This window comes from Nerophis ophidion, linkage group LG06 (assembly GCF_033978795.1).
Source record: "Nerophis ophidion isolate RoL-2023_Sa linkage group LG06, RoL_Noph_v1.0, whole genome shotgun sequence".
NCBI lineage: Eukaryota > Metazoa > Chordata > Actinopteri > Syngnathiformes > Syngnathidae > Nerophis > Nerophis ophidion.
The window spans coordinates 48,045,889-48,073,496 of record NC_084616.1 but is presented as its reverse complement, the minus strand read 5'-3'; the positions used below and the strand labels follow the sequence as shown (position 1 = coordinate 48,073,496).

General features: G+C 39.9%; 2 protein-coding genes across 5 annotated transcripts; one reads left to right on the top strand and one right to left on the bottom strand.

The window, feature by feature from the left end:
* The first annotated feature begins 472 nt into the window (after nucleotides 1-472).
* On the top strand, nucleotides 473-9,401 carry LOC133554811 (lamina-associated polypeptide 2, isoforms beta/gamma-like). Of its 2 annotated transcripts, none has more exons than XM_061903988.1 (6): nucleotides 473-708; nucleotides 836-931; nucleotides 2,211-2,242; nucleotides 8,341-8,366; nucleotides 8,446-8,499; nucleotides 8,674-9,401. In XM_061903988.1, the coding sequence occupies exons 1-6, from the start codon at nucleotides 627-629 to the stop codon at nucleotides 8,867-8,869; spliced, it is 486 nt and encodes a 161-aa protein (XP_061759972.1). In that variant the 5' UTR covers nucleotides 473-626; the 3' UTR covers nucleotides 8,870-9,401. The 2 variants fall into 2 exon arrangements, with proteins under 2 accessions (XP_061759972.1, XP_061759971.1); XM_061903987.1 differs by having other exon boundaries at nucleotides 476-708; nucleotides 8,443-8,499.
* si:ch211-150o23.3 (uncharacterized) lies at nucleotides 9,389-25,507 on the bottom strand. 3 transcript variants are annotated; one of them, XR_009807221.1, is made up of 9 exons: nucleotides 25,110-25,507; nucleotides 17,441-17,479; nucleotides 16,752-17,057; nucleotides 16,298-16,603; nucleotides 12,718-13,032; nucleotides 12,497-12,646; nucleotides 11,359-11,432; nucleotides 11,103-11,168; nucleotides 9,389-10,651 (listed from the first exon to the last, which is right to left on the bottom strand). XR_009807221.1 is itself a non-coding variant. In XM_061903983.1 (8 exons), the coding sequence occupies exons 1-7, from the start codon at nucleotides 25,138-25,140 to the stop codon at nucleotides 11,389-11,391; spliced, it is 1,191 nt and encodes a 396-aa protein (XP_061759967.1). In that variant the 5' UTR covers nucleotides 25,141-25,507; the 3' UTR covers nucleotides 9,389-11,168; nucleotides 11,359-11,388. The 3 variants fall into 3 exon arrangements, 2 of the variants coding, with proteins under 2 accessions (XP_061759967.1, XP_061759968.1); XM_061903983.1 differs by having other exon boundaries at nucleotides 9,389-11,168; XM_061903984.1 differs by lacking the exon at nucleotides 17,441-17,479 and having other exon boundaries at nucleotides 9,389-11,168.
* Between the last annotated feature and the right edge of the window lie 2,101 nt (nucleotides 25,508-27,608).

Sequence of the window (27,608 nt, the reverse complement as noted above, 5' to 3'; positions counted from 1 at the left end):
TCCCAATTTTTTCAAATACAATTTTAACTTCAAGGATGTTTTAGTCCTGGTGACACAAAACTTATTTTTATTTATTTATGAGACTCGGTTAATCCATTCAAATTATTAATACAGTGGTCATGTGACACTTGGAAAGGCTCAGTTCTGCGTAATTTCATAATAAAAGCACAGTACTTCTAAATGTGCTGAGGTAATGTCTTTTTTTTTTTACAAAAAAAATGTACAATACAAATATTGAAAAAAGGTTGTCTCTTAATAAAAAACTACGCAATTTAACTGAAGAGTATACAAATATTATGAGATCTAAGAATGCAGATATGATGCAAATATAACTTGCGTGCAATACCCACCAAAGGCCTCTGAGTGGCGCTGCATTTAGAAAAATAACGGCTCAAGGCTGACACGGAAGTGAATACACCCGTTGGCGCAATTGTTTTCTCCATCGGGTGTAAAAAAAGGGGGCGGTGAACCGACGGTAGGCCACATAGGGAAGTTCCCGACTGCCAACAGTACAGCAAAGGCAACGCCCCGTTTTCTCCAGCGCTGCCATGGTGGTTGTTTTTTAAAAATAGACTCCCTGCAGTTACAATACGGTCTAACAGTAGCTACATATTAATATAAGAATAATGCATAAACTCAACAACAAGTCTGCGCAGGAGATAAGCGACCTGCTTGACGAGTACGGGATAAAACACGGGCCAGTTGTCGGTAAGCACTGAATGCTACATTGTTTCATCGTGGTAGCTAAGGCCACGGCTCTTACGAGTGTGCTCTGTTCAACCAGGACCTAATAATGTCCATTTTCTAAAATAAATATAACCTTCTTATACTCTAGAGTCTACCCGAAATCTGTACATGAAGAAACTTAGAGAAGCAATGGTCAACCCTAAACGAGCTGCACCATCGGACAAAACCTACTACAGAGAAGAAGGTAATGTTGATTAGTAAACACATAGGTGATTTTAACCCTTAACTAATGTCCTGCTGCGACTGCTTTCTAATGAAGGATGTTTTAAATAATTTGTGCGCTATCAAATTTTCACTGCAAACATTTGTATAATAGGGCAGTGGTTCTCAAATGGGGGTACTTGAAGGTATGCCAAGGGGTACGTGAGAGTTTTTAAAAGTATTCTAAAAATAGCAACAATTCAAAAATCCTTTATTTAATACTTCAACAAAATATGAATGTAAGTTCATAAACTGTGAAAAGAAATGCAACAATGCAATATTCAGTGTTGACAGCTAGATTTATTTGTGGACATGTTCCATAAATATTGATGTTAAAGATTTATTTTTTTGTGAAGAAATGTTTAGAATTAAGTTCATGAATCCAGATGGATCTCTATTACAGTCCCCAAAGAGGGCACTTTAAGTTGATGATTACTTCTATGTGTAGAAATATTTATTTATAATTGAATCACTTGGTTATTTTTCAGGGCTTCACGGTGGAAGAGGGGTTAGTGTGTCTGCCTCACAATACGAAGTTCCTGCAGTCCTGGGTTCAAATCCAGGCTCGGGATCTTTCTGTGTGGAGTTTGCATGTTCTCCCCGTGAATGCGTGGGTTCCCTCCGGGTACTCCGGCTTCCTCCCACTTCCAAAAACATGCACCTGGGGATAGGTTGATTGGCAACACTAAAATTGGCCCTAGTGTGTGAATGTGAGTGTGAATGTTGTCTGTCTATCTGTGTTGGCCCTGCGATGGGGTGGCGACTTGTCCAGGGTGTACCCCGCCTTCCGCCCGATTGTAGCTGAGATAGGCGCCAGCGCCCCCCGCGACCCCAAAAGGAAATAAGCGGTAGAAAATGGATGGATGGATGGGTTATTTTTCAACAAGTTTTTAGATATTTTTATACATTTTTTTCCAAATAGTTCAATAAAGACCACTACAAATGAGCAATATTTTGCGCTGTTATACTATTTAATAAATCAGAAACTGACGACATAGTTCTTTGTTACTTCTTTATCTCTCTTTTTTTTCAACCAAAAATGCTTTGCTCTGATTACGGGGTACTTGAATTAAAAAAATGTTTACAGGGGGTACATCACTGAAAAAAGGTTGAGAACCACTGTAAAAGGGACATAGAAGTGGAAGTCGTTAATGGGTTAAGTTGCACAATAATCCGTTTTTAGCTGAGTTAATCAAGCTTCACATTTATTAAAAGTGCCCAACATGCCCCAAACTCATTTACCAAAATGTTTTGTTTTTCAGAGGAAGAAGTTACATACCTTTACAGAACACCTGTAAGTACATTTTAATGATCACACTTGAAATCTCTATTGCTGGGTTGCAACTGTGTCAGGTTTGGACTTGGGGGCTAACATTCAATAGCTCCTGTTTTGTTTTGTTTTTGTCCTGTCCAGCTTCTTAGGCAAATCATATCGTTAATGTAGATGCCCATATCAGCGGTTCAGATTTACTCTACAAAAGAGAAATGTAGGATACTTCCCCTGTTGTTTTATTTGTATTTGACTTTATTAAATGTATTTATATTATCATTTGGTGCAGCCGGGCCAGAGCAGGAGGGGATAGAGAAAAAAAGGAAGACGGGGGGAAATTGTGGGGACAAGAGGGGGTTTGGACAGAGACAATAACAACATCAATAGAGCAACATCAGCAAATAGTATACGTACACATATGATGGTAAAAGTGATAGCCAAGAAGCAGTTAATGAAATAAATAATACAGAAATTACATTGAGCATTATTACACTACAAATGGAGCATAACAAATACCAATAGAAATAGCGCTGTTGATAATTAGCAATAGCAATAATTTACTTCTCTTATCAACAATACAGTTGTTGTAATGCAACAATACATATATGTAATGATAACTAGAGATACAAACGAATGCAGAAAATTGGAGGGGAGGAAAGAGAAGCAACCTATATTAACCTTGCAGATAGTTATAGTAACAATAGGTTAAGCTTTGTCAGTGTGCCATGTGTTACCCAGTTTCCCCTAGGGCAGTGGTTATCAAATAGGGGTACGGGTAGGATGCATTTCCTGCTATTTTGAGTCAAAATCTAATAATATTCTCCTAACCAAAATGTCCCATTTATTAGCAAATATTTTCATTAAAATGTATCATGTGATGGAATTTATGTATACAAGTTTACACATATATCAAATTTTTGCACACTTTTGGACTATAGACAAAAATATGCCTACAAATGTGTAATAGAGTGATCTGTGGTTGTCTGTTGCCATCTCCTGGTCAATGTTGGCCATAGCGTACTGGGGTTTTTTTTTTGGTTGGCCAACGTTTTACGTGTGGTTGTGCACCTGATGCAAGTGAGTGTGTCTGTTCTTAAGCCACTGTAAAAAGAGACGTAACTTCATCACCTCGCCTGGTTTTTGACTCAATATATTACAAAATGGATTAACCAGAATTAAAAATATAAAAATTTTGAAATACATTAGATCGTGTATTGTACCTCTGAATGGACTCGTCTGTCTTAGATTTGTGTGAGAGGAGCCGAGTCGGAGGTGGGAGGCTTCGATAGTTGATTTGAGGCTGCATTTGTGACGATGTTTGACTTCAGCTTTCAGGCAGATCCCATTGAAAAATTACTTCTCCCTAAACTCACTTTACTTAGATGCCTTGCCGATTTTGCGTGGTCAAAGAGTGCCACCTTTCCCCAAGATCCATAGTTCACAATGTCCTTGCAATATAAGCACTGAGCACGTCCCGGTTCATCTCACTTTGCAATGAAATCGCTGATCAGTTCGTCTACTACGATATTGTTGTTAATCTTCACCTTAAATTTTATAGATATATCGAGCCATGCCGAGTTTCACTTGTTTCTCACGCCCTTATTGATATCTTTCGCAAATGAAGCATTCCTATCTTGAATAAACTTAACCATGTCTGAAACTGTTTTGTCAATAAAGAAACGTGTTAATTGAGAGCTACTGTGTTTTCTTTCCAGATTAGTCACCGACAAACACAACCAATATAAACAGAATACGAGTTCAGAAACGCTCACAATAATTGAGGACCAGGGACTAGATATTGTCGGCAAACGACGCGTTTGGTTGATGTCGTTAGCTGATAGTAGAGCTAGCCAATCTGGTGCCTTCACACATTGGCATTATATTATATAGATGACCCTGGCAGCGCCAAAATCGGCGGAATTCCGCGGAAAATTCCCATCCCTGTGTATGTAGTATGCCCTTGGTTGGAATTTAATTTAATATTAATATATATTTTTTACTGCATTATGTTAGTCTATTGTAAATATTGTAAATTCTGAGCAAGTTTTGTGAGCTGAGCAGTATCTGGGCAAAATTGTTTTTAATGATTGTAATTGTTTGTTGTGTAACTTGTCCTGTGTTGTACTGTATTGTGTTCATTTAAAAATGTCTTTAGTCCCCCTTGAAAACGAGATGCTGCATATCAAGGGGTTTTTCATTAATAAATTCAAATTCAAACACCACCAATTTATGGATCGATCTGCCCTTCTTTTACACGCCGTGTACTGACTGTGACATTGCTGACCCATCAACAGTAGCTGTATTATTGTAATCTCTCACGACTCTTATCTACTTGTTACTGCTGTCTTGGTGTTGTACACTAGCTTAGCGGTCAGCATGCCTGCTCCTGGGTCAAGTACATCTACACCGCGCCCACTCCAAGTTGTGCCAACTTTACGCCGCACCCACTTAAAGACATGCCCACAGGTGTTTCTCCATATAATGAGTTAACACATACGCAGTGTTTGTGGGTGGGAAGTGTGGATGGAGTGTTTTCAGTTTTTTCCTCTTTGCAGCAGTTGATCAAAAGTTGTGAACCAGAATATCAATCAATCAATCAATCAATCAATGTTTATTTATATAGCCCTAAATCACAAGTGTCTCAAAGGGCTGCACAAACCACAACGACATCCTTGGTAGAGCCCAAACGTGTTTATTCACCTCCATTTAATAATGACATCGGAAGTGAAACGTGTCTTAAACTGAAGTGAAGCTCAAGAGACAAATACGTACCACGGAAATCAGATAAATAAAAAATACTGCTAAAAAATAAGTTGATTTGGGTTTAAGGTTGCATGTGATCAGCCGAAAAAGAATACATTCAACAACCGAAATAACGATAGTACATTCTATCAACCATCTTGGATAACATTACAAATCAAGTTACCACTATTGTGTTATCAGTGCCACTGCAGGCATGTCTTTAAGACACGGTTCAATACCGTTGTCGTCACTCCTGACTTAAGAGTGGGCGCGACAGTGTCTGCGGCTGCAGCTAGACCTTCCTCTCAATGTGTAACATGTTTGGCTTCGCCCTCTAATGATACTTTAACTAGAAAATGCAGTCTATTTTCCGTAATAGAGGCGTTTATTGTTAATTTAGAGACACGGCTTCTAAACTTTTGGAGACAAACAGCTGCCGGCCGCTTGTCAGCCAGGGCACCAAAAATAAATGGTGTCAGTCAGACAGAATATATGTTTGTGATAATCATTAAAAGAGATAAATCAGCAATGGGCAATCTCATACTTTAACAAAAATTGTCCAATTGATCAGGCGAACACTAACAAAAAGCAAGGCGGCACAATCTGGTTGGGGGCACGAATTAGGCATTTAGGCAATAAAAGACGTACTCATTTGTGCAAGGGTAAGTATTATACTTGAACGTTGATTGATGCTCTGCGATCTTTGTTTATAGGTGTTTTCAAGCAATTCCCTTAAATAAAAGTGTAGCTTTTGCAATTGCTCTGCTGTTGCAAGTCATCTGTAGTTCTTTTATGATGTGAAGTTTGTTTTGTCCCAATGTTTAGTTAGATTTTCAAATTGCTTCCCTCCTGTCCATTGTTTAGTTTTCAACAATATTTAACAATACAGTATGTTCATGCTATGAGGTATATAGCCTATTCTTAATTAAATGCCTACTGAAACCCACTACTACCGACCACGCAGTCTGATAGTTTATATATCAATGATGAAATATTAACATTGCAACACATGCCAATACGTCCTTTTTATTTTACTAAATTGCAATTTTAAATTTCCCGGGAGTTTCTTGTTGAAAACGTCGCGGAATGATGACATGTACACGTGACGTCACGGACTGTTAGGAAATATTAGCGCTGCGCACACACAGCTAAAAGTCGTCTGCTTTAACCGCATAATTACACAGTATTTTGGACATCTGTGTTGCTGAATCTTTTACAAGTTGTTCAATTGATAATGGAGAAGTCAATGTAGAAAGATGGAGCTGGGAAGCTTTAGCCTTTAGCCACACAAACACACGGTGATTCCTTGTTTAAAATTCCCGGAGGTGGAGCTTTCCTATGGATCAGAGCGGTCAAGCGAACATGGATCCCGACAAAATGTCAACCAGCAGTTTTCGGTGAGAAAATTGTGGTAAAAAGTCGCCACTTACCGGAGATCAGCTGAGCTTGTGCCGTCCATACAGCTGCCGTCGACTTCCATCAGACACTGGCCTCAAGACACCCGTGGACACACACATCTGACTATCAGGTACTATTTAACTCACTGAAACACTAGCAACACAATAGAAAGATAAGGGATTTCCCAGAATTATCCTAGTAAATGTGTCTAAAAACATCTGAATCCATCCCAATGCAATCGCGTTTTGTTTTTTTTACTTGATTTTTTTTTTTTTTCTAGTCCGTCGCTATCAATATCCTCAAACACGAATCTTTCATGCTCGCTGACATTAATGGGGAAATTGTCGTTTTCTCGGTCCGAATAGCTCTTTTTGTTGGAGGCTCCCATTAAAAACAATGTGAGGAGCCCTCAACGAGTGACGTCATCGTCTGCGACTTCCGGTGAAGGCAGGGCTTTTCAATTAGCGACTAAAAGTTGCGAACTTTATCGTCGATGTTCTCTACTAAATCCTTTCAGCAAAAATATGGCAATATCGCGAAATGATCAAGTATGACAGACTGGACCTGCTATCCCCGTTTAAATAAAAAAAATCTAATTTCAGTAGGCCTTTAATTTAGCAAGGTTTTCTTGATGTTAAAACATTGTACCATATAGACAGCACACAAATCAATTCAATGTGAAGTTTCGTAAATTAAAGTGCTCATATTGACTATGTTAATATAAGGAGAAAGGGAAAAGTAAATAGGCATTTAATAGTTAATTTTAAGTTTTTACAGACATTGAAAAAGTGGTCACTGTAAATTTGATCATGTTCACTCAGCTCCACTCGACAAGAGCAATGGGTTAATAATACAGAAGCAACTTTTCTGTTTTTGGTTGTTTCTTTTTTATTATTTATGATTGACTATCTCAGGATCTCGAATAAGTGTTTCCAAAATCCCTATTGAAACTATTTCTACAGGCAAACTAGTACACAAATACGGTATTTTCGTTATGACTACTGTTTAAAATAGAGATCGACCGATATGTTTTTTTCAGACACCCATTTTTAGTAGTCAAGGAAGCCAATATTTAGAGCTGATATTCATTTGCAGCAAAATATAATTTAACATGAATAGTATAGATCAGTCAACAGCTGGGCAAGTCTTTATTACGTGTGTCTACTTCTGCGGGTCAGAGGAGCATCGATATTTGCATTGCAAATCTAATGGGAAAGTTGGTAAAAATGTGGTTTCTCTGCATCACAATCCCTTGCCATCTACTCAATTTTATAGAAGTTCATGGATTTAATACAATGGTAAGGTTTCCTTCTGAGCAACTGACATTTTAAATAAAAATTCTGTCCTCCTTCACGTAGCTTATAGTTGTGACATTTCTCAAGCTGGATGACATGTCTTTCTGGATGTTACAGAAACTATGACAATGCTGCCTCTTATTCTGATATAAAGTTTTCTATTTGTCAATATGTTTATTCATACAAAATTGGGATTTTTGTCAGATACCTCTTTTCTGTCATCTTAATGTCCATCCATTCCTGTCGCTTTATTTGATGGACTCACGGAACATGACAAGCAGAAGAGATATACTGTGTACAAACTTCACGAGGAAGAGAAAGTTGGGGGGAGCAACTGGCACTTGAGCCGTGTTTATCTACTTGACTAATGTTTTATTTTATTTTAAAAACTGTATCTTAATGTATGTGTATAAATTGTATCTGCTGATGTAGTCCTAAAAAAAATAAATTAAAAAATCATACCAAAAAAGAGGCCGATAGAGATACACATCAAAATGCCAAATATCGGATTGGCGATAGTGTACACCCAAGTGATTAAGTCGGAGGCGAACAGGAAGTGACATCATTTACAGCCCAGCAATTGTTCTATGTATTTTTTCCTCTTGCTTGCCTTAAACATCGTTTCTAATTGCGGTAGGTTAATAGTTCATTCCTGCACTGAATACATCATCTTTTGTCTTTTTATAGACCCGGAGTAATGTTCCAGAGGACAAGTAAGTTACATCAAATTTTCATTGAAATGTATATTTGTAGTTTTAATTACTAATGTGTGTGTACTGTTGTTTACAGTAGTAGGCTTCACATGAGGTCAAGACCAGAGTGGACTGAAAGAGAAACTGAACAAGAGTAAGTTTGACACCCACCTAAAAATAAAAACTGCATTTTTGCATGTTGTGAAGTTTCAGATCAAACGTAACTTCAGTCCACAGAACGATGGCATCATTTTGTACTGTTTTGGGTCAAGATGAGCACTAAGTTACTTACAATGTATAACAACCACCGATTGTGTTCTCTCTATAGACACTACACTTACAACAAAGGATATCCGTACACTAACTCAACACCCAAAACATCTAGAGAGGCTCCTCCAGAACCCGAGTCAACCCGCTTCATCCCACTCTGGGTCCAATTGGTGTTCTTCCTCATTGCAGCGGTGTTCCTCTACCTTGTCTTCTCCAGTATGGAGACGAATGCATACACCAATAAGTTGCACTAATTCTCATAAGTAAGAAAAAAACTCAAGTCCGGTTTATTGGGCTGTTTTACTTAAAGATGACATATATATTTTATCCCAAAATGTTTTATTTTGTTTAATGATGTCTTTGTAACCTAAGTAAGTGTCCAAAATGTGTCACAAAGCTTCTTCATTGTGCAAAATCTTTGCATGAATGTAGAGCTCATTGGTATTTTTCATTGTTTTCACACTTTATACTCTTTGACTATTTCCAAACAAACACAAGTGCCTAAGTGGTTAAGGAAGGAAAAGCATGTAATTATAAAATGTTCTGTGTTGTTGTGTCAGGAAAAGTAAAGCATTTGTTACACTGTATCAATAATTCAGGTGTTTTGATACAAAACTATTAATGTGGCTTGATTATTTTTGTTACTGCATGATCACAAGTATGCAAACAACACATAATGTTTTAACTAATAGCAAAAGAAGGAAAAAAACTGTGTGCAATGTGATGAAGCTCTAATATTTCATATAATACTGAATTAAACACCTTTCAATGCATTGAACTCAACAATCGCATTTTAATTATGAGTGACTTAATAAGTTTAGTACAGTAAAGTACAAGAACATCATTCCTAGGCGGGTTTGGTTGAAAAACAATACAGTTGAGGTGTAAAACCGAAGTATACAACATGTCAGTGGCGTTTGTCATTAGTATAAATCAAGTAATAACAAATGTTGAAAACCACAAGTAGCAGCTGTTGAGATGCCTGCCTTTACACTGAGTTGAGACAGCATTCACTTTGAACACAAAGGGCTCTCATTAAGTCATCTGAAGTGCAAGGTATGCAAGATTTACATTCATTTAGAAATTGTTTGAAAACAGTTGAAACAAAAGTCCAGTCTGGCAGGCCTAAATTAAACAAGTCAAAAGGAAAAATCTGTATATGTGCCACTAACCACTCATCATAGCAGGGGTGCAAATTAAGGCCCAATCCAACACATTGCTTTTCCCTATCGGTCGTTTTAAAGAACACCAAGTTTTTTTATGTGAATTAACAAGTTGTTTGAAGTTAAATATTAAAAAAATATTTGGTCATGTGCTTACTGCATGCAGGAAGCCAGAGTGTGACTAAATAATCTTAAAAGGGTTATATTTTGCAAAATCCACTTTTCTTGCTGTTTTTTGTGTATCTGGCATCCATAGAAATGTCAAACAAGTTGCCTTATTCCAAATGAGCTGTTTGAGATCTGCACAAATTTGTGACATATGCCAACTGCAGATATCTCCATACCTGGTAAATGATTTCACAAGTCCGCTATTTTTATTTCTCATCGGGTGTTTGTAGTTTGAACGAAAATTGTGTTATTGGTTGTATTAACCAGCACGGGTCAAAACATCAACCTCATCTAAAGATGTAAGAAGTGCCTGCTTAAAGTTTTGTGTTTCCTGCCAATGTGCCGACAACACTTTGAGAGCGGTTTTACCAACCTATGCTGACAAAATACAAAAGTATTTTCCAAAAAGTACTTTATGTAGGGACAATGAAACAAATCAAATAACACTAGTTTTGACAATTTGTAATAATACATTAGCGTGTACTTGTTGCCATTCTAATTTAGATTTTTCTAACATACTTACATCATTCTGTCTTGTATTTTTTGGTAAGGCCAACAAAATGTACCTTGAAAACTACAAAAATATCTAATGGGGCGTTGAAACAGTCTCAGTCAGCTGGAGGGGACGAGGCGTGGAGGAGATCATTTGCATCTAAAAAGACAGACCCCGAAAGGACTAGTTTTCAAGGAGCTTGAAGATGATTCCTTAAAACAAAAGTTTGAGTACCATTATTTGTTGTAAAGAACACAAAGAGGTGTGTTAAATGTAGATTTGATAACATAAAAAAACAAACTACATCAACACAATAAAGAAGACACCTGAGGAATCCCATGGTTAGATGTCACAGTTTGTGGGATGCTTACAGATGCTGTCATCAGGACTAGTGCACTTGTTTGTCACTAACAACGTGTTTGTCATGTTCACTGGGATGCGTTATAAGCAGGGATGACATTTCATTTGTTCGCTATAACTTGTCTTGGCAATGCCATTTTGTGAACCAGGCTAAAGAGAAGGCCCAAAGTGTTCGGATGTTTGTTTTTTATGGCTGGAAACAGAAATCTGAACGTTTTATGCAATCCAAAACAACATTAACACCAAGTAGAAACCTGTTATGATCCGGACTGTACTAAACTAGTTGTATTTGTGGATTCCGACCTTTTGGTTCTGTGGTACAGCTCCTGCTGCCTGAATCCAGCATGACCAGAATTTCGGCCCTGCCAACTGAAAGAAAAAAAGGTGACATTATTGTAGTCTCCATGACTTTCTGTATTTCTATTTGTCCAGGCAGTACAATACTTTGCGGTGGCTTTTTTGCACCAAATAACAGCAGAATAGCAAGATGTGGGATATGAAAGAGATTTACAATAAACGTCAATTATTTTACAACAAAACATAAAAAAACCTTGCATACCTTCAGCCAAGTGTTTGCCTGCGTACACCATCATAGCTTGTTAACTGATAAGGCAACATATGTGTTTTCCACACCTGTAAATAGAAAATGATATTTACAGATTTTTTAAAAATATTTTTTTGCCTCTATACACAAAAATAAACCCATAAATATGTAAATACAGTGACATAATCGTTAGGATAACTAGAATGATTAATGGCGCCCTTGGCTAGGCGCCCTTTAGTGTGAAATTTAGGTAGAACTTTCTCTGATGCTGGAGTCACATCCTTACTATCTTGTTTCTCTTGACAGCCATTTCAACTTGTGATGAAAATCTCATATTGGTTTGGTTTTATCCACTTGTTAGCAGTATTTTGGGGCATTGGACGCTGAACACATATTGTATTGTAAAAGCATGCAGTTTGACACGGTTTTTAAACTGTATTGTGATTCCAATGCACCAACAGCATTACCTAGCTTTTTGCACATATTTTTCTGCTGCTCTGCATACAAACAACACAACTTCCTCATTCTCTACAATGCCACACATAGCAAGGGGCATTCATGAACATCGGCACTGCGAAAACCAACATATGCACTATAATGGAAATCTGAACTGATTTAATTATTTCATTGATAGACAAGCAACTTTTTCTGAACATGATTTCATAAAATGAGAAGGTCCTGGGTTTGATTCCCGGGCTTGGGTTCTTTTTGAGTGGTAGAAAATGGATTGATGGATGGAAAATGACAAAAATCTGTCCAATTCAACATATGAGTTTAATGGAACTAAGCCAACAAGATTATGCATTGCAATTAGCAACAACACTGAAACAAATGGCATCTTTTGACAGCAGGTACGGCGAGACAGTCGGTTGAAATAAAAGTGCTTTTTTCCTGCCGGTCGCTTTTTTCTTCATACTGAGCTTGCAGCAGCCATCGTCATCTCACAAGATCCTCGGATGCCGTAACTGTCTATCAAGTGACGAAAGTGGCGTCATGGTGAAGATAGATAATTGCTAATTTTTAGGTCTATTTTTTTAAAATGGCTGGCTGGTGATCGACCGAAACATCCTTCCGAATCGACCGGTAGCTCTCAATCTACCTGATGGGCACCCCTGCTGTAGCGTGTAAGTAAGGGAATACATATATAACTTACATGATCGGGTTTCCCGCTCCAGTTCAGAGGGCCTTTTTTCCTTGTTGCACAGCACTTTGGCCACAATGACGATTATGATGACAGCTACAACAAATATCAGACCAGAAACAAGCCAGCTGATCACCACTGGACTCAGAACTGGATCAGGGTCTAAAAAGGAAAAGGAGTTTTACATTGAAGAACAAAGTTCACAAGCGCCAAGTGAAAACTAAAAGTGTCACCTTTTATAGCGATGGGCAGAGCCTGGCTCTCTCTGGAGATAAATGTCCGCCCCCCCAGCTGCACCCGATACAGGCAGTAGTAGTAGCCCTCATTGGAGCTTTGGGCGCTGGGGAATGTGAAAGTGACGAAAGGGGCGAGGGCCGGCAGAGACTGGCGCACTGTACCGTTGGAGCGGATAAGCCGCAGCTGAAAGGAGCCTCCGGGGTACTCCTGCTGTGTAGAGCATGTGATGTTAAAACTGTGGCCCTTAAGGACGGAACCAGCTGGGGCGTCAGACGACGTGTTGTACCAGTGTTGGGGAGTCAGGAGCTCCACTGTGATCAAACACAATAAGAAAACAAAATAGGAAAGTTAAGGGGAATGTCACACCTCCACAAACATTTTGGGGTACACGATAATTATCAGTCTTGTGACGTCACACCAATACATCCAATAAAATAAAATAAATATTTTCTCAAATGAGTCGAGATTACCCATACTGAGCAGTATGTGGGTTAGGATGAACAAATTCGGCGCTTCAACCTTGTAGGAGGTCCTAAAATTCCCCTGAGCTCACAGTGTAAACAAACATACCGTCGATCCTGTGGGACTTTATTCAGCTGTCTTTCAGAGGATGACAGCTCACATGCCGCCTGCACCAAATGCCCAGCAAACACTCCGTGAGGAAGTTAAACATAATAATAATAATAATAATTAAATATCTTAAACACATCAGGTCTCATCAGCCACTCCGAAACGCCACCAGAACCCATGTCCAAAAACCCGTTAAGATGTCTGGGTCACCAAGAAGCTGCCCAAAGCCAGCAGCAAAGAAAAAACATTGGTCCTTCCTACTGCCGCTGCATCCAAAAAGTGTAAAAAGCACACCAATGATCTTAGGGCCAAAGATATCTGCAATTTCTTTATGGAAATAATGGCGCAACGGCTCAACGCCTACCACCATCATTGAAGACAATGGATCCCAATGGCAAACACACCACCCAAAGCCATGGTTTGTACTTCTGAGTGACTGCTTTTTCAGATGTATTTTTGCTATCAAAATGCAATGTGATCACCACACTCCTGCACACACTGGTACATGGAAATAAAAACATACCCTTCAAAACTGATTTATGGTTGGGACGTTAGTCATTACATCATCATAATGGTGATGTAATAACTACAGGTACAGTTTGTCAAATCCGTCTGAGTCTATCTTACCTCTAGGTGTGCTGCACAGACAACACTTAAATCTAAATTTTAATATAATCCATATAAATAGGTACATGAGTAAAGTATATGTATCAGTCTTTAGAAACAGAAAGTTATCTTTATTGGCTCAAAAAAAATACTACATTTGCTACTTTCAGACCTTTTCATGTACTAAAACAGAAGCAGTCGGACCTCGAATTGCCAAGTACCGGTATTTGCTTTCGAGGAAAAACAGTGAAATAGACTGATCTGTGATTTTAATAACTACAAGAGACAAGATCGAGAATTTTAGGAAACCAAAACATACAACAGCTGGAGCATATGTGGCACTTGGGCCGCAACGATAAATCAATTAAAGGAACCCATTACACAAAACCAACTTTTCTTACTTATTGGTACCTGGTGTTGTGAATGTGTGATTGGCATAAGTCCCAAAAATTTGAAATCAAATCGTGGAAGCATTGTGTAACTGTTGCGACTAATAATTATTATAATTTGTTTTATTTCTCTAAAAACAGAATAAGTTAAGTTCATAAAAGGTAATTTAAATCAAAATGTATAAAAGTTCATAAGAAGGCTTTATTTATTTTACTATTGTTGAAAATGTAATTTCATGCCTTTTTGTTGGGTTTGTGGGCATGCTTTTATTTTGAAGTGTCTCGACTGGTCTGTGGACGGATGTAGGGAAGCTGCTTCCGTGTATGAGTGAACATTTGTTTGATACAATAAGAAGGGATAAAGAGAGCGACTGATCGTAACAAGGACTTTCAGCGTTTGGGCTATAAGAGCCAGAAGATCACAATTTCCTCCTCAAAGAAACATGCAGGCCAACAAGGTATTTGTTTGTAATTTCTGTTTGTGTTTTACTTCGGTGGTATGTTGGGTCCACATGCTGTGCATGTTGTTATTTTTACGTTTGTAACGTGCTTTATTTTATCACAGTTTTCACGGTGAATTGAAGGGAAAGGAAGCCTTCAATAAATCAGTTCAAGAAAGCCATTGTGTCAGTGCTATTTGGAGGGAGTTACAAATTGTGAAGATATTTATGAAACTATCTTTCCTTCCTTCATACTTTCTCCAAAAGATCCGTTTGAAATTTGCCCAAATTGTGACCTTTTCCCATTGATGACAACAGCGGATTATCCATATATGGAATGCATTTACCCAAAAGGTTTTGTGCGGGTCCACCATTGTAGTCAATAGGTTCCTTCTTTTTCGCTATCCTCTTGTTGGGGGGCAGACTGGCTTATATATTAATATGCATTCTCCAGTGTTGCCATTTCTAATACAAATTAACATATAGTTCAAATCTATATCTGTCACCAGACTCAGTAAGGAAGCGCTGAACTACCACAATGATGGCGGGGAGAAGCCGCAGTCGAAGGGAAGCAACGTAAATAAGATGGTGCATCCTGAGGAGACTGTTAAAGAGCAGTTTGAACACAGTCTGTAAAAAAAATTATGCTAAATTTTGACAAAAGAACCACCATTATCTGTTTTGTAGACCACAGGAAATCTTTTTAAATGTAAAAAATGTAATATGACCCCTTTCATATAAATTAATTTGATTAGAAAAAAGCTTACAATTATGTTGCTTCCATTAATCGTTTGAGTGAAACTAATAAAAATTTATGAAATCTGGACCACACAAAGTAAAAGGAAATTTAAATCTATGGACATACTGTAGGTTCTGCACGGCTGACGCAATGGCAATAGCGCACATGAGGACGGTGGTGTGGTGCAATTTCAATGTTGATTTATCACGAAAAATAAGAATGAAGGATATGGCAGGCAAATTAAACTGGTAAATGGGTTATACACTTATAGTGCTTTTCTACCTTCAAGGTACTCGAAGCTCTTTGACACTATTTTTTACATTCACCAAATCACACACAGATGGCGGGAGCTGCCATGCAAGGCCCTAACCATGACTCATCAGGAACAAGGGTTTAGTGTCTTGGCAAAGGACACAACGGATGTGACAAGGATGGCGGAAGCTGGGCATCGAACTACCAACCGAGCCACTCCAGCATAAAGCAAAATACCTTTATTAAAACTATTTGATCTAAAATATGCATTAAGGCCATAAAGTGTGTTTTAAACAGGTAATCAAACCAAATAAACAATTGATTACTTGAATACTAAAACAATCAATAGCTGCAGCCCTATGTGCCGCTTTCTGCTCTCTAAGAATCAACACATTTTGCCTCCTAACGCAGCTGCAGTTAGGTTAGCAGTTATTTTTCTCTTTCTCATGTTGCTCAAATTGATTGAAAAAAGGTGAAGGCAAAAAAGTGTGACAGGAACCAGCAAAGAAGTCGATTGCCCCCACCAGCAGAAAAAGTGTAAATGGTTGATAGTTTCAACCTGACCGAAAAAGTAACTCACCCACAGTAATGTTGACAGAGTTGCTGGGTGGTGAGCCGAGCAGCTGAGAAGGCGAGCTGCCTCTGATAATGTAGCGACAACTATAGCTGCCCTGCTGGAACGTCTCAATGTCGGACACGGTCATCTCCACTCGGGTCTGGCTTTGGTCCACCCTGTGAGTCACTACGGGTTTGGACAGGCCGTACTTATACAGGTGGAAGTCACTGATGTGACCCAGGAGGACGCTGCAGCTGAAGCGAACTGCCTCCCCGGCAGAAAACACATTGTAGGGGGACAATAGGGAGAGGATGGGCATGAAAAGTGTACCTGTGGGCATAGAGATGTGTAAATACTCAACTGAAAGATATACATCACAGCATATCAATCCCTAGTATTGTATGTGTGAAAGATGTCTATAAATTAGTGCGTCTCTCTGCGAATACTTTAAAAACTAATTGGTGGTAGCGTGTCTCACCCGAGCATGTTACTCCAGCGTCATTGTCATGTGTGCAGTGGGAGCTCCTATGGAGGACGACAGCACAGCGGCTCAAACTGGACTCGTGTCCCGAACACTGGACATGCCGGAGCCAGATTTCTCCCCTGCCAGGCCCAGACCCTCGGTGGTGGGCAGACTCCGCCAAGCCGCAGGCCAGCTCCAGGCACACCACGTTGGCCTCCACTAGGTCCCAGCCGTGGTCACAAACCGTCCCCCACTGGTTGTGTCGCAGGATCTCAACCCGCCCGGAACACTTGTTCTCACCATCTACAAGTCGGATGCTGTCTGCGGAGTAGATATAGCACACAGTGAACTCATTGTACACTCCTGGACAAAACGCCAGGTGTGTCATTTCCCAATGATAGAAAGCTTTTTTGCCTTTGCCATCAGGAGGTCTTAGCATTGTGGATATCTGACAACAAATGGCATTTGAGCCAGTTTAAGGTGCAGATCTGCACCTTTTAAGGCTATGGTCTTAAACATGTCATCAGCTTATATTTCATCAGCTTGTGTTTGAACAGCTTTCAATAACTTCCTGGCTGTTAGATTTTTTTCTTTGCATTTTAATGCGCTACTTGCCAATCTGGTTGCAATACACCAGAGCAAAATGTGTTTTATTCCGGAGTGCATGTGGTGGAAAGCAATTTAATCTCAAACTCCAAGCTTACCGAAGGCAGTGACTCTGTCCCGCAGAACACCTAAAAGACCTTTGACAAGATGACAAACACAATCAGCATCAGGCAAATAGATTTACAACAGACACACCTTAGAAATGCAGTCATAAATAAAAAGACAATAAATAATCTATATATTTGCCATTTTACCCCATTTAATGGTGTACCAGTTAGGTTTACTTCATTGCTTTAGAAATCTGGATGGACTTCAATAATAGTTAAAATAGTACAGAAGTCAACAGAACTGCAAAAGTATGCCAAATGTGTGGAGTTAGTTTATACCCATGCATTACCTTTTAGTGCAGTGATTGTCAAACTGTGGTACAGACTGGTACGTGGGCTGTATGTAGTGGTACGCCAAAGAATCACTTACTTAAATATCGTAATGACTTGACCCGCGCCCTTATCAAAGGTTTATCAGTCTTACATGGAAGTCGTTACAATCTGACGACTGTAGGTCGTACTCATCAAGTACAGTCGTTTTTTTGACTTAACATTTAAAGGGGCTGTTTGCAACGTTTACACCGATGCCTAGAGGGCGCCAACTTTCCAATGAATTTCACACAGTAAATCCCGCCCTCACGGGCTCCTACATAAAGCCGTAATTATTTATTACCATTTCAACAATAACGGAATAAACAACCTCTGTATTAATGGAAGTTGGCTTCCAAACATAACTTCTTTCCACACATATATATTGTTTGCAACAATCAATACATTTTACATAGAAACAAGACATTTTTCCACAAACAATTTCCTTTTTTTGCTCAAAAAAGTTTATGTCATGTCTTCTTTTCCATATACTTTTCAAATGTTCTTGTAGTCAGACAATATTTTCAGCATATTACAGGGATCTTTTACCTGACATGTTTCGACTGTCATCTGTAGTCTTCTTCAGAAGGGAAACCGGACTGCTGTGACACGTTGCCTATCAGCTGTTCTTATAGGCGTGGCCAACCAGGCAGACTATCCCCCCAACCCAACCCCAGCCATTTGATGGTCAATGGGGCAGGGAGTTGATAGGCAACACGTCACAGTGGTCAGGCAGACCTTCGGAAGAAGCCGTCAAAATACAGTTGAAACATGTCAGGTAAAAATCCCATCTAACATATCGAAAACGTCTGAATACAAGAACATTTCAAAAGAAAAAAAAAACCTTATTTAAAAAAAAAATTGACCGAAATGGACATTCATTTAAACATAATCAATTTGCTGACATGAATCCTATTGATTATAAAAGATTGATACATGGCATTTCAGTCCAGCTTCTTCAGCTCATTAGGTATTCTCTATGGGATGAACAGAAGTTTCTCAAAGCTTTATGATTGCTGGAAGAAACTTATTGGTTAATAAATGTAATAATAAACACATTAGGAACACAATCAATTCTAATAGAAGTTGTCCACCAAAAGATGTGTCCTGGAGAAACTCCTTGCCTCATATTAATTGTAAAGAATAACAGATTTCTTATCCCAAATGAAGTTCAAATTATGTCACACGTCCAAATAATTCACAAATTTTACCCTCGTAAATCTCTGTTTAAATTAATCCAGTCTGTTTCTGTTTTGTCAAATTGAAAAAGAGTCAATTAACCATGAATGTCGAATCTCCCAATTATTCTGGACTGAACTTTCTGTTGTACTGTTTAGTACTTACAATATAGCTCTATGGAGATGATTTAATTTTCCAGCATGATCTGGCACCAGCTCACAGTGCCAAAACCAGCAGTAACTGGTGTACTGACCATAGCATTACTGTCCTCGATTGGCCTGCCAACTCTCCTGACCTAAACCCCATAGAGAATTTGTGGGGTATTGTGAAGAAGAAGCTGAAAGACACCAGACCCAATAACGCAAATGAGATGAAGGCCGCTATTGAAGCATCCTGGGCATCCCTAACACCTCAGCAATGCAACAGGCCGATTGCCTCCATGCCACGCCGCATTGATGCAGTAATCCGTGCAAAAGGATTCCCAACCAAGTACTGAGTGCATTAATTGACATTTTCAAATGTTTGGTTTTGTTTTGCTGTTATAAATCTTTTTTTTTTTTACTTGGTCTGAGGAAATATTGTAATTTTTTGAGATAGGATTTTTGAGTTTTCTTAAGCTGTATGCCATAATTAGCAATATTAAAATGATAAAAGGCTTGCAATATTTCAGTTGATGTGTAATGAATCCAGAATGTATGACATTTTCATGTTTTTAGTTGCATTACAGAAAATAAAGGACTTTAAAGCGCTATACAAGTACAACCCATTTATCATTTATTATCACAATATTCTAATTTTCTGAGACAGTCCTGTACTGTTTGAGCTAAAAAAAAGGTTCTGTTCTGACAAGGTAAATGTCATACAAATTTGAGTATGCTGTCATACTGTTATGTCTACTATCAATCAATCAATCAATGTTTACTTATATAGCCCTAAATCACTAGTGTCTCCAAGGGCTGCACAAACCACTACGACATCCTCGGTAGGCCCACATAAGGGCAAGGAAAACTCACACCCAGTGGGACGTCGGTGACAATGATGACTATGAGAATCTTGGAGAGGAGGAAAGCAATGGATGTCGAGCGGGTCTAACATGATACTGTGAAAGTTCAATCCATAATGGATCCAACACAGTCGCGAGAGTCCAGTCCAAAGCGGATCCAACACAGCAGCGAGAGTCCCGTTCACAGCGGAGCCAGCAGGAAAACATCCCAAGCGGAGGCGGATCAGCAGCGCAGAGATGTCCCCAGCCGATACACAGGCAAGCAGTACATGGCCACTGGATCGGACCGGACCCCCTCCACAAGGGAGAGTGGGACATAGGAGAAAAAGAAAAGAAACGGCAGATCAACTGGTCTAAAAAGGGAGTCTATTTAAAGGCTAGAGTATACAAATGAGTTTTAAGGTGAGACTTAAATGTTTCTACTGAGGTGGCATCTCGAACTGTTACCGGGAGGGCATTCCAGAGTACTGGAGCCCGAAATGAAAACGCTCTATAGCCCACAGACTTTTTTTGGGCTTTGGGAATCACTAATAAGCCGGAGTCCTTTGAACGCAGATTTCTTGCCGGGACATATGGTACAATACAATCGGCAAGATAGGATGGAGCTAGACCGTGTAGTATTTTATACGTAAGTAGTAAAACCTTAAAGTACATCTTAAGTGCACAGGAAGCCAGTGCAGGTGAGCCAGTACAGGCGTAATGTGATCAAACTTTCTTGTTCTTGTCAAAAGTCTAGCAGCCGCATTTTGTACTAACTGTAATCTTTTAATGCTAGACATGGGGAGACCCGAAAATAATACGTTACAGTAATCGAGACGAGACGTAACAAACGCATGGGTAATGATCTCAGCGTCTTTAGTGGACAGAATGGAGCGAATTTTAGCGATATTACGGAGATGAAAGAAGGCCGTTTTAGTAACGCTTTTAATGTGTGACTAGGAGTATTCCATAATAATAAATACAGAGTAAGGCCATGCAAACCAAATAGTTTTTAATTGTATTATCCATACATCCATTTTCGACCGCTTGTTTATTATAAAAAAACATTGCATCAAAGAACAATCAATATGTAATGTGTAATATGATGTTTCCATTTGCGGTTTGTTTTATACTGTAAGTGTTATTCCTCACATGTTGCTTGTTTGTTTTGGTGTTCTTTCTTGGTTAGTTTTGTTCGAATATAATGTTGAATATTTGAAAATTATGACAAAAATAATTAGTAAATACTTATTTTGAAAATGTTTAATGAAATGTATTCAGCACAGTGGGCCACGGAGGGGCAGCACAATGGAAGAGGGGTTAGTGCGTCTGCCTCACAATACGAAGGTCCTGAGTAGTCCTGGGTTCAATCCTGCGCTCTGGAACTTTCTGTGTGGAGTTTGCATGTTCTCCCAGTGACTGTGTGGGTTCCCTCTGGGCACTCCGGCTTCCTCCCAATTCTAAAGATATGCACCTGGGGATAGGTTGATTGGCAACACTAAATTGGCCCTAGTGTGTGAATGTGAGTGTGAATGTTGTCTGTCTATCTGTGTTGGCCCCGCGATAAGGCGGCGACTTGTCCAGGGTGTGTACCGCCTTCCGCCCGATTGTAGCTGAGATAGGCACCAGCGCCCCCATCACCCCAAAGAGAATAAGCGATAGAAAATGGAAGGATGGATGGAAATTTATTCTCAGATTATTAAAATAGCTACTTAATATTATTGAAATATATCAGTCCTGTGTGTGATTAGTAGTGTGTATGAGCGTTTCAGTAGTGTGTTTGTGAGAAAATATTTCAGTTGTTTATGTGAAAGCATTTCAGTAGTGTATGTAAGAGGTAATTCTGAATAATGTCCCCAATGGCCACTCATAAGTGACAGCCACAAACACCTATCATTTTATCCGGGCTGCTAAAAATTTTAATTACATAAGCTTTGTAATTGTGAAAAATGTATACACCTGTCAAACATAGGTGTTGTATTAAACCACTAATGGCAACAATGGTGTTCTTTTTATATTTTTTGCTTTAAAAATGTTACTGTGAAGTAGTTGCTAACACACCTTCAAGTACAGTACAGTTTTATTTACCTTTTAAGTACATTTTCATTCAATCTTTAAAAAAATATTATTGTTTTATATTTATGTATTCATTCATGAGTGTGAATGTTGTCTGTCTATCTGTGTTGGCCCTGCCATGAGGAGCGACTTGTCCAGGGTGTAACCCACCTTCCGTCCGAGTGCAGCTGAGAGAGGCTCCAGCGACCCCCCGCGACCCCAAAAAAGGGACAGGCGGTAGTAGAAAATGGATGGATGGACGGATGGCATTCATTTGATAGGGATATCATAATACATTTACTGAGAAATCAGACACTTTTTTATTTGTTTCTCCCCCCTCCCCCAAAAAATACCGTATTTCCTTGAATTGCCGCAGGGCATGTAGTATGCGTCTGCCTTGAATTACTGCCGGGTCAAACTCGCTTTGCAAAATAATTAGCGCATGCTTAGTATTACCGCCTGGTCAAACTTGTGACATCACGAGTGACACTTCCCCTGTCATCATTTTCAAAATGGAGGAGGGTAATTTGAAATCGCATAAAGGGAAGAAGATTAAGAGCCATTCAGTAGGATTTAAGGTCCAAGCTTACATCACACTCAAATGTTTACTGCATACCTTTGGTAAGTGCCGGAGTGAGAAAATGTTTTAAAATAATTAGCGCATGCTTACTTTTACCGCATGCCTTTGGTAAGCGCAGGAGTAAGAAGAGGTTTTAAATTAATTAACGCCCCGGCGGCAATTCAAGGAAATACAGTCATTTAAAAATGTATTTTTATAATTATTTTTAGTACAATGTGTATTAAACTAGATGAGGTAGTACCGGCATTTGCTCAGGATGCCACCCGAACGCCTCCCTAGGAAGGTGTTTGGGACACGTCCGACCGGCCGGCAAGAGGCCAAGGGGAAGACCCAGGACACGTTGGGAAGACTGTGTCTCCCGGCTGGACTGGGAACACCTCGGAATCCCCCGGAAGGGACTGGACGAAGTGGCTGGGGAGAGGGTTTTCTGCTTAGGCTGCTGCCCCCGCGACCCGACCTCAGATAGGCGGAAGAAAATGGATGGATGGATTTATTATATAAGTACCCTGTTTTATTTCCCTATATTCAAACACAGTGTTGTTGTTCAGCCCTGTGTACTGTAAAGTGGCCACACATATTAAATATCCATCCATCCATCCATCCATCCATCCATCTTCTTCCGCTTATCCGAGGTCGGGTCGCGGGGGCAGCAGCCTAAGCAGGGAAGCCCAGACTTCCCTCTCCCCAGCCACAATGTCTAGCTCTTCCCAGGGGATCCCGAGGCGTTCCCAGGCCAGCCAGGAGACATAGTCTTCCCAACGTGTCCTGGGTCTTCCCCGTGGCCTCCTACCGGTTGGACGTGCCCTAAACACCTCCCTAGAGAGGCGTTCGGGTGGGTTCCTGACCAGATGCCCTAACCACCTCATCTGGCTCTTCTCGATGTGGAGGAGCAGCGGCTTTACTTTGAGTTCCTCCCGGATGACAGAGCTTCTCACCCTATCTCTAAGGGAGAGCCCCGCCACACAGCGGAGGAAACTCATTTCGGCCGCTTGTACCCGTGATCTTGTCCTTTCGGTCACGACCCAATGCTCATGACCATAAGTGAGGATGGGAACGTAGATCGAACAAAAAATTGAGAGCTTTGCCTTCCGGCTCAGCTCCTTCTTCACCAGAACGGATCGGTACAACGTCCGCATTACTGAAGACGCCGCATCGATCCGCCTGTCGATATATTAAATATACTTGTTAAAAAACAGCTCTGCATTGTTTTTAATGAATACTCAGACCTACTACGCTACTGTATTTTAATATTGGTCATTGGATGGCCAAGTGTTTTCTAAGAGGGCACTTGGTGAAAAAAGTTTGAGAAGCATTGTTTGTGTATCAATACTTATCTTAAAGGTCTAATGAAACCCACAACTACCCACCACGCAGTCTGATAGTTTATATATCAATGATGAAATACATTGCAACACATGCCAATAAGCCTTTTTTTAGTTTACTAAATTACAATTTTAACTTTCCCGGGAGTTTCGTCTTCCAAACGTTGTGTAATGATGACGTGTTCGCAAGGCGTCACAGGTTTTTAGGAGATATGAGCGCTGCACACACACAGCTAAATGTCGTCTGCTTTAACGGCATAATTATACAGTTTTTTGGACATCTGTGTTGCTGAATCTTTTGCAGTTTGTTCAATTAATATTGGAGAAGTCACAGTAGAAAGATGGAGTTGGGAAACTTTAGCCTTTAGCCACACAAACACAAGGTGATTCCTTGTTTAAAATTCCTGGAGGTGAAACTTTCCTAAGGATCAGAGCGCGGTCAAGTCAACATGTATCCCGACAACATGTCAACCAGCAGGTTTCGGTAACAAAATTGTGGTTAAAAAGTCAGTTCTTACCGGAAAAAAGCTGAGCTTGTGCCGTCCATAGCTGCCGTCGACTCCTCTGAGACACCCTTCCGACTATCAGGTAATATTAAACTCACTAAAACACTAGCAACACAATAGAAAGATAAGGGATTTCCCAGAATTAACCGAATAAATGTGTCTAAAAACATCGGAATCCGTCCCAATGCAATTGCGGTTTTTTCTTTTTTTTTTTCTAGTCCGTCGCTATCAATATCCTCATACATAAATCTTTAATCCTCGCTCAAATTAATGGGGAAATCGTCGTTTTCTCGGTCCGAATAGCACTTTTTGTAGGAGGCTCCCATTAAAAACAATGTGAATATGTGAGGAGCCGTCAAACATGTGACGTCATCGTCTGCGACTTCCGGTAGAGGCAGGGCTTTTCTCTTAGCACCGAAAGTTGCGAACTTTATCGTGGATGCTCTCTACTAAATCCTTTCAGCAAAAATATGGCAATATCGCGAAATGATCAAGTATGACACATAGAATGGACCTGCTATCCCCGTTTAAATAAGAAAATCTCATTTCAGTAGGCCTTTAATCATCTTAGCAGTACTGTAACCAGTACTTTTTAAGTAAGGCGAGTCATTAGCACCTAATAAATACAACACTGTCATGTAAAAATGCCTAAATGACGTCTTAAGAATGCTATAAAATCACTGCCCTGCTAGCTGGATTTTAGCCTTGGTTAGCAGCCTTAGCTTACCTGTTAGTACAACGTGGAGGAATCTCAACATCGTCCCCCCCTTCACCCTTCCATCAAACAGCGGTGTGGGAAAGACGCCCGGTGTGGCGAGGGTGATGTCGCAGGCTTTTGGACGCTCCAAGCCGCACGAGGCATGAGCTAGCCGGGCCGACGATGAAGGCTAGTCGAAGCGTGCTAGCTCACTTGGAGGTAACTTCAACAAAGTGGCCCGTACGGCATGTCTGCAACCAGCGGCTACGAACATCGCCGACATGAATAAAGTGACGCCAATATGCTGAAAGTGTCGATAGTATGGCTGTCAGGGTACTCTTTTGTCAAGATTACGTTGGTAGACAGCATGCGGTCAAAAGTGGAGTTTATCCCGCCCAGGTGATTAGCCATTCCCGAAGCGGCCGGCAGAGGTCAGCATACACCGAAGCGCCTCCAGGTTTAATTCTATTACCTTATTTCTTTGAATTGCCGCCCGGGCGCTAATTAATCGTAAACCTCTTCTCACTCCTGTGCTCACCAAAGGCATGCAGTAAAAGTAAGCATGCGCTAATTATTTTAAAACTTCTTCTCACTCCGGCACTTACCAAAGGTATGCAGTAAAAATTTGAGTGTGATGTAAGCTTGGACCTGAAATCCTACTGAATAGCTCTTAACCTTCTTCCCTTTATGCGATTTCAAATCACCAGTATTGAAATCAGCCTCCTCCATTTTGAAAACGATGACAGGGGAAGTGTCACTCGTGACGTCACGAGTTTGACCAGGCGGTAATACTTAGCATGTGCTAATTATTTTGGGAAGCGAGTTTGACCCGGCAGTAATTCAAGGTAGGCGCATACTATATGCCCTGCGGCAATTCAAGGAAATACGATAATCACAGTTTTGAACTGTGATTCATGTTTAACTTGTCGTTTTTTTCATTATGTCACGTACTCGCTGCCCCAAAAACGATTGTTGATGAATAATGTATTCAAAGTTTGTCAAAGAAAGGGTACAGTTTCATGACACTTTACTGATTCACTGATACAAGGTCAACTAAAAGGAAATTATTCAAGAAAGCCTGAGTTTTTTTCAATTGAAATATTTTTTTAACTCATTTAACATTGAAAAAACAACGTACACCATATCAGTGTTTTTCAAACACTGTGCCGCGGCACTCTAGTGTGTCGTGAGATACAGTCTGGTGTGCCGTGGGAGAAGATCTAATTTCACCTATTTGGGTTGAAGATATTTTTTGCAAACCAGTAATTATAGTCTTCAAATTATGTCTTGTTGTTGAGTGTCTAGAGCTCGGCAGAGTAACTGTGTAATACGCTTCCATATCAGTAGGTGGCAGCCGGTGCTAATTGCTCTGTAGATAAATAATAAATAAATAAATGGGTTGTACTTGTATAGCGCTTTTCTACCTTCAAGATACTCAAAGCGCTTTGACACTACTTCCACATTTTTCCATTCACACACACATTCACACACTGATGGAGGGAGCTGCCATGCACCCATCAGGAGCAAGGGTGAAGTGTCTCGCTCAAGGACACATCGGACGTGACGAGGTTGGTACAAGGTGGAGATTGAACCAGGGACCCTCGGGTTGCACACGGCCACTCTCCCACTTTACCACGCCGTCCCAAAGGTCAAATGTCAGAAACAGCGGGAGGCAGCGTGCAGGTTAAAAGGTGTCTAATGCTTAAACCAAAATAAACAAAAGGTGAGTGCTCCTAAGAAAAGGCATTGAAGTTTCAGGAAGGCTGTGCAGAACACAACTAAAAACTGAACTTGGTACAAAGTAAACAAAAACAGAATGCTGGACGACAGCAAAGACTTACTGTGGAGTAAAGACGGCGTCCACAATGTACATCCAAACATGACAAGACAATCAACAATGTTCCACACTGAAGGATAAAAACAACTGAAATATTTGTGATTGCTAAAACAAAGTAAATACAGGAAGACCTGAAACTGCTACAGGAAAATACCAAAAAAAAGAGAATAAGCCACTAAAATGGGAGCACAAGACAACAATTAAAACACTACACACAGGAAAACATCAAAAAACTCAAAATAAGTCACTGCATGACAGTACACCTACTTTGAGACAATAGCTATAGTGATGCATGCTTGGTTATGCTTTATATTCGTATCTAACAACTGCGACAACGACTTTTTACTGTCAACTGAGTTTCGTTTTTTCATGATTTCTGCTGGTGGTGTGCCTCCGGATTTTTTCAACACAAAAAATGTGCCGTGGCTCAAAAAAGGTTGAAAAACACTGCACTATATTGCCAAAAGTATTTGGCCACCCATCCAAATGATGGGAATCAGGTGTCCTAATTACTTGGCACAGTGTATAAAATGAAGCACTTAGGCATGGAGACTGTTTCTACAAACATTTGTGAAAGAATGGGCCGCTCTCATTGATTTCCACTATGGAACTGTCATAGGATGCCACCTGTGCGACAAATCCAGTCATGAAATTTTCTCGCTCCTAAATATTCCAAAGTCAAGTTTATTATA

What these genes read in the sequence shown, in the direction of transcription:
- LOC133554811 (XM_061903987.1), top strand. Translation starts at nt 627, where the DNA reads ATGCATAAACTCAACAACAAGTCTGCGCAGGAGATAAGCGACCTGCTT. An exon ending in AACCTACTACAGAGAAGAAG is followed by an intron (nt 932 to 2,210) that starts GTAATGTTGATT and finishes TTTGTTTTTCAG; the next exon opens with AGGAAGAAGTTACATACCTT. An exon ending in GAAAGAGAAACTGAACAAGA is followed by an intron (nt 8,500 to 8,673) that starts GTAAGTTTGACA and finishes TTCTCTCTATAG; the next exon opens with ACACTACACTTACAACAAAG.
- si:ch211-150o23.3 (XM_061903983.1), bottom strand. Translation starts at nt 25,140, where the DNA reads ATGTTGAGATTCCTCCACGTTGTACTAACAG. An exon ending in CTCTGTCAACATTACTGTGG is followed by an intron (nt 13,033 to 16,297) that starts GTGAGTTACTTT and finishes GTTTGATCACAG; the next exon opens with TGGAGCTCCTGACTCCCCAA. An exon ending in GGAGCGGGAAACCCGATCAT is followed by an intron (nt 11,433 to 12,496) that starts GTAAGTTATATA and finishes TTCTATTTACAG; the next exon opens with GTGTGGAAAACACATATGTT.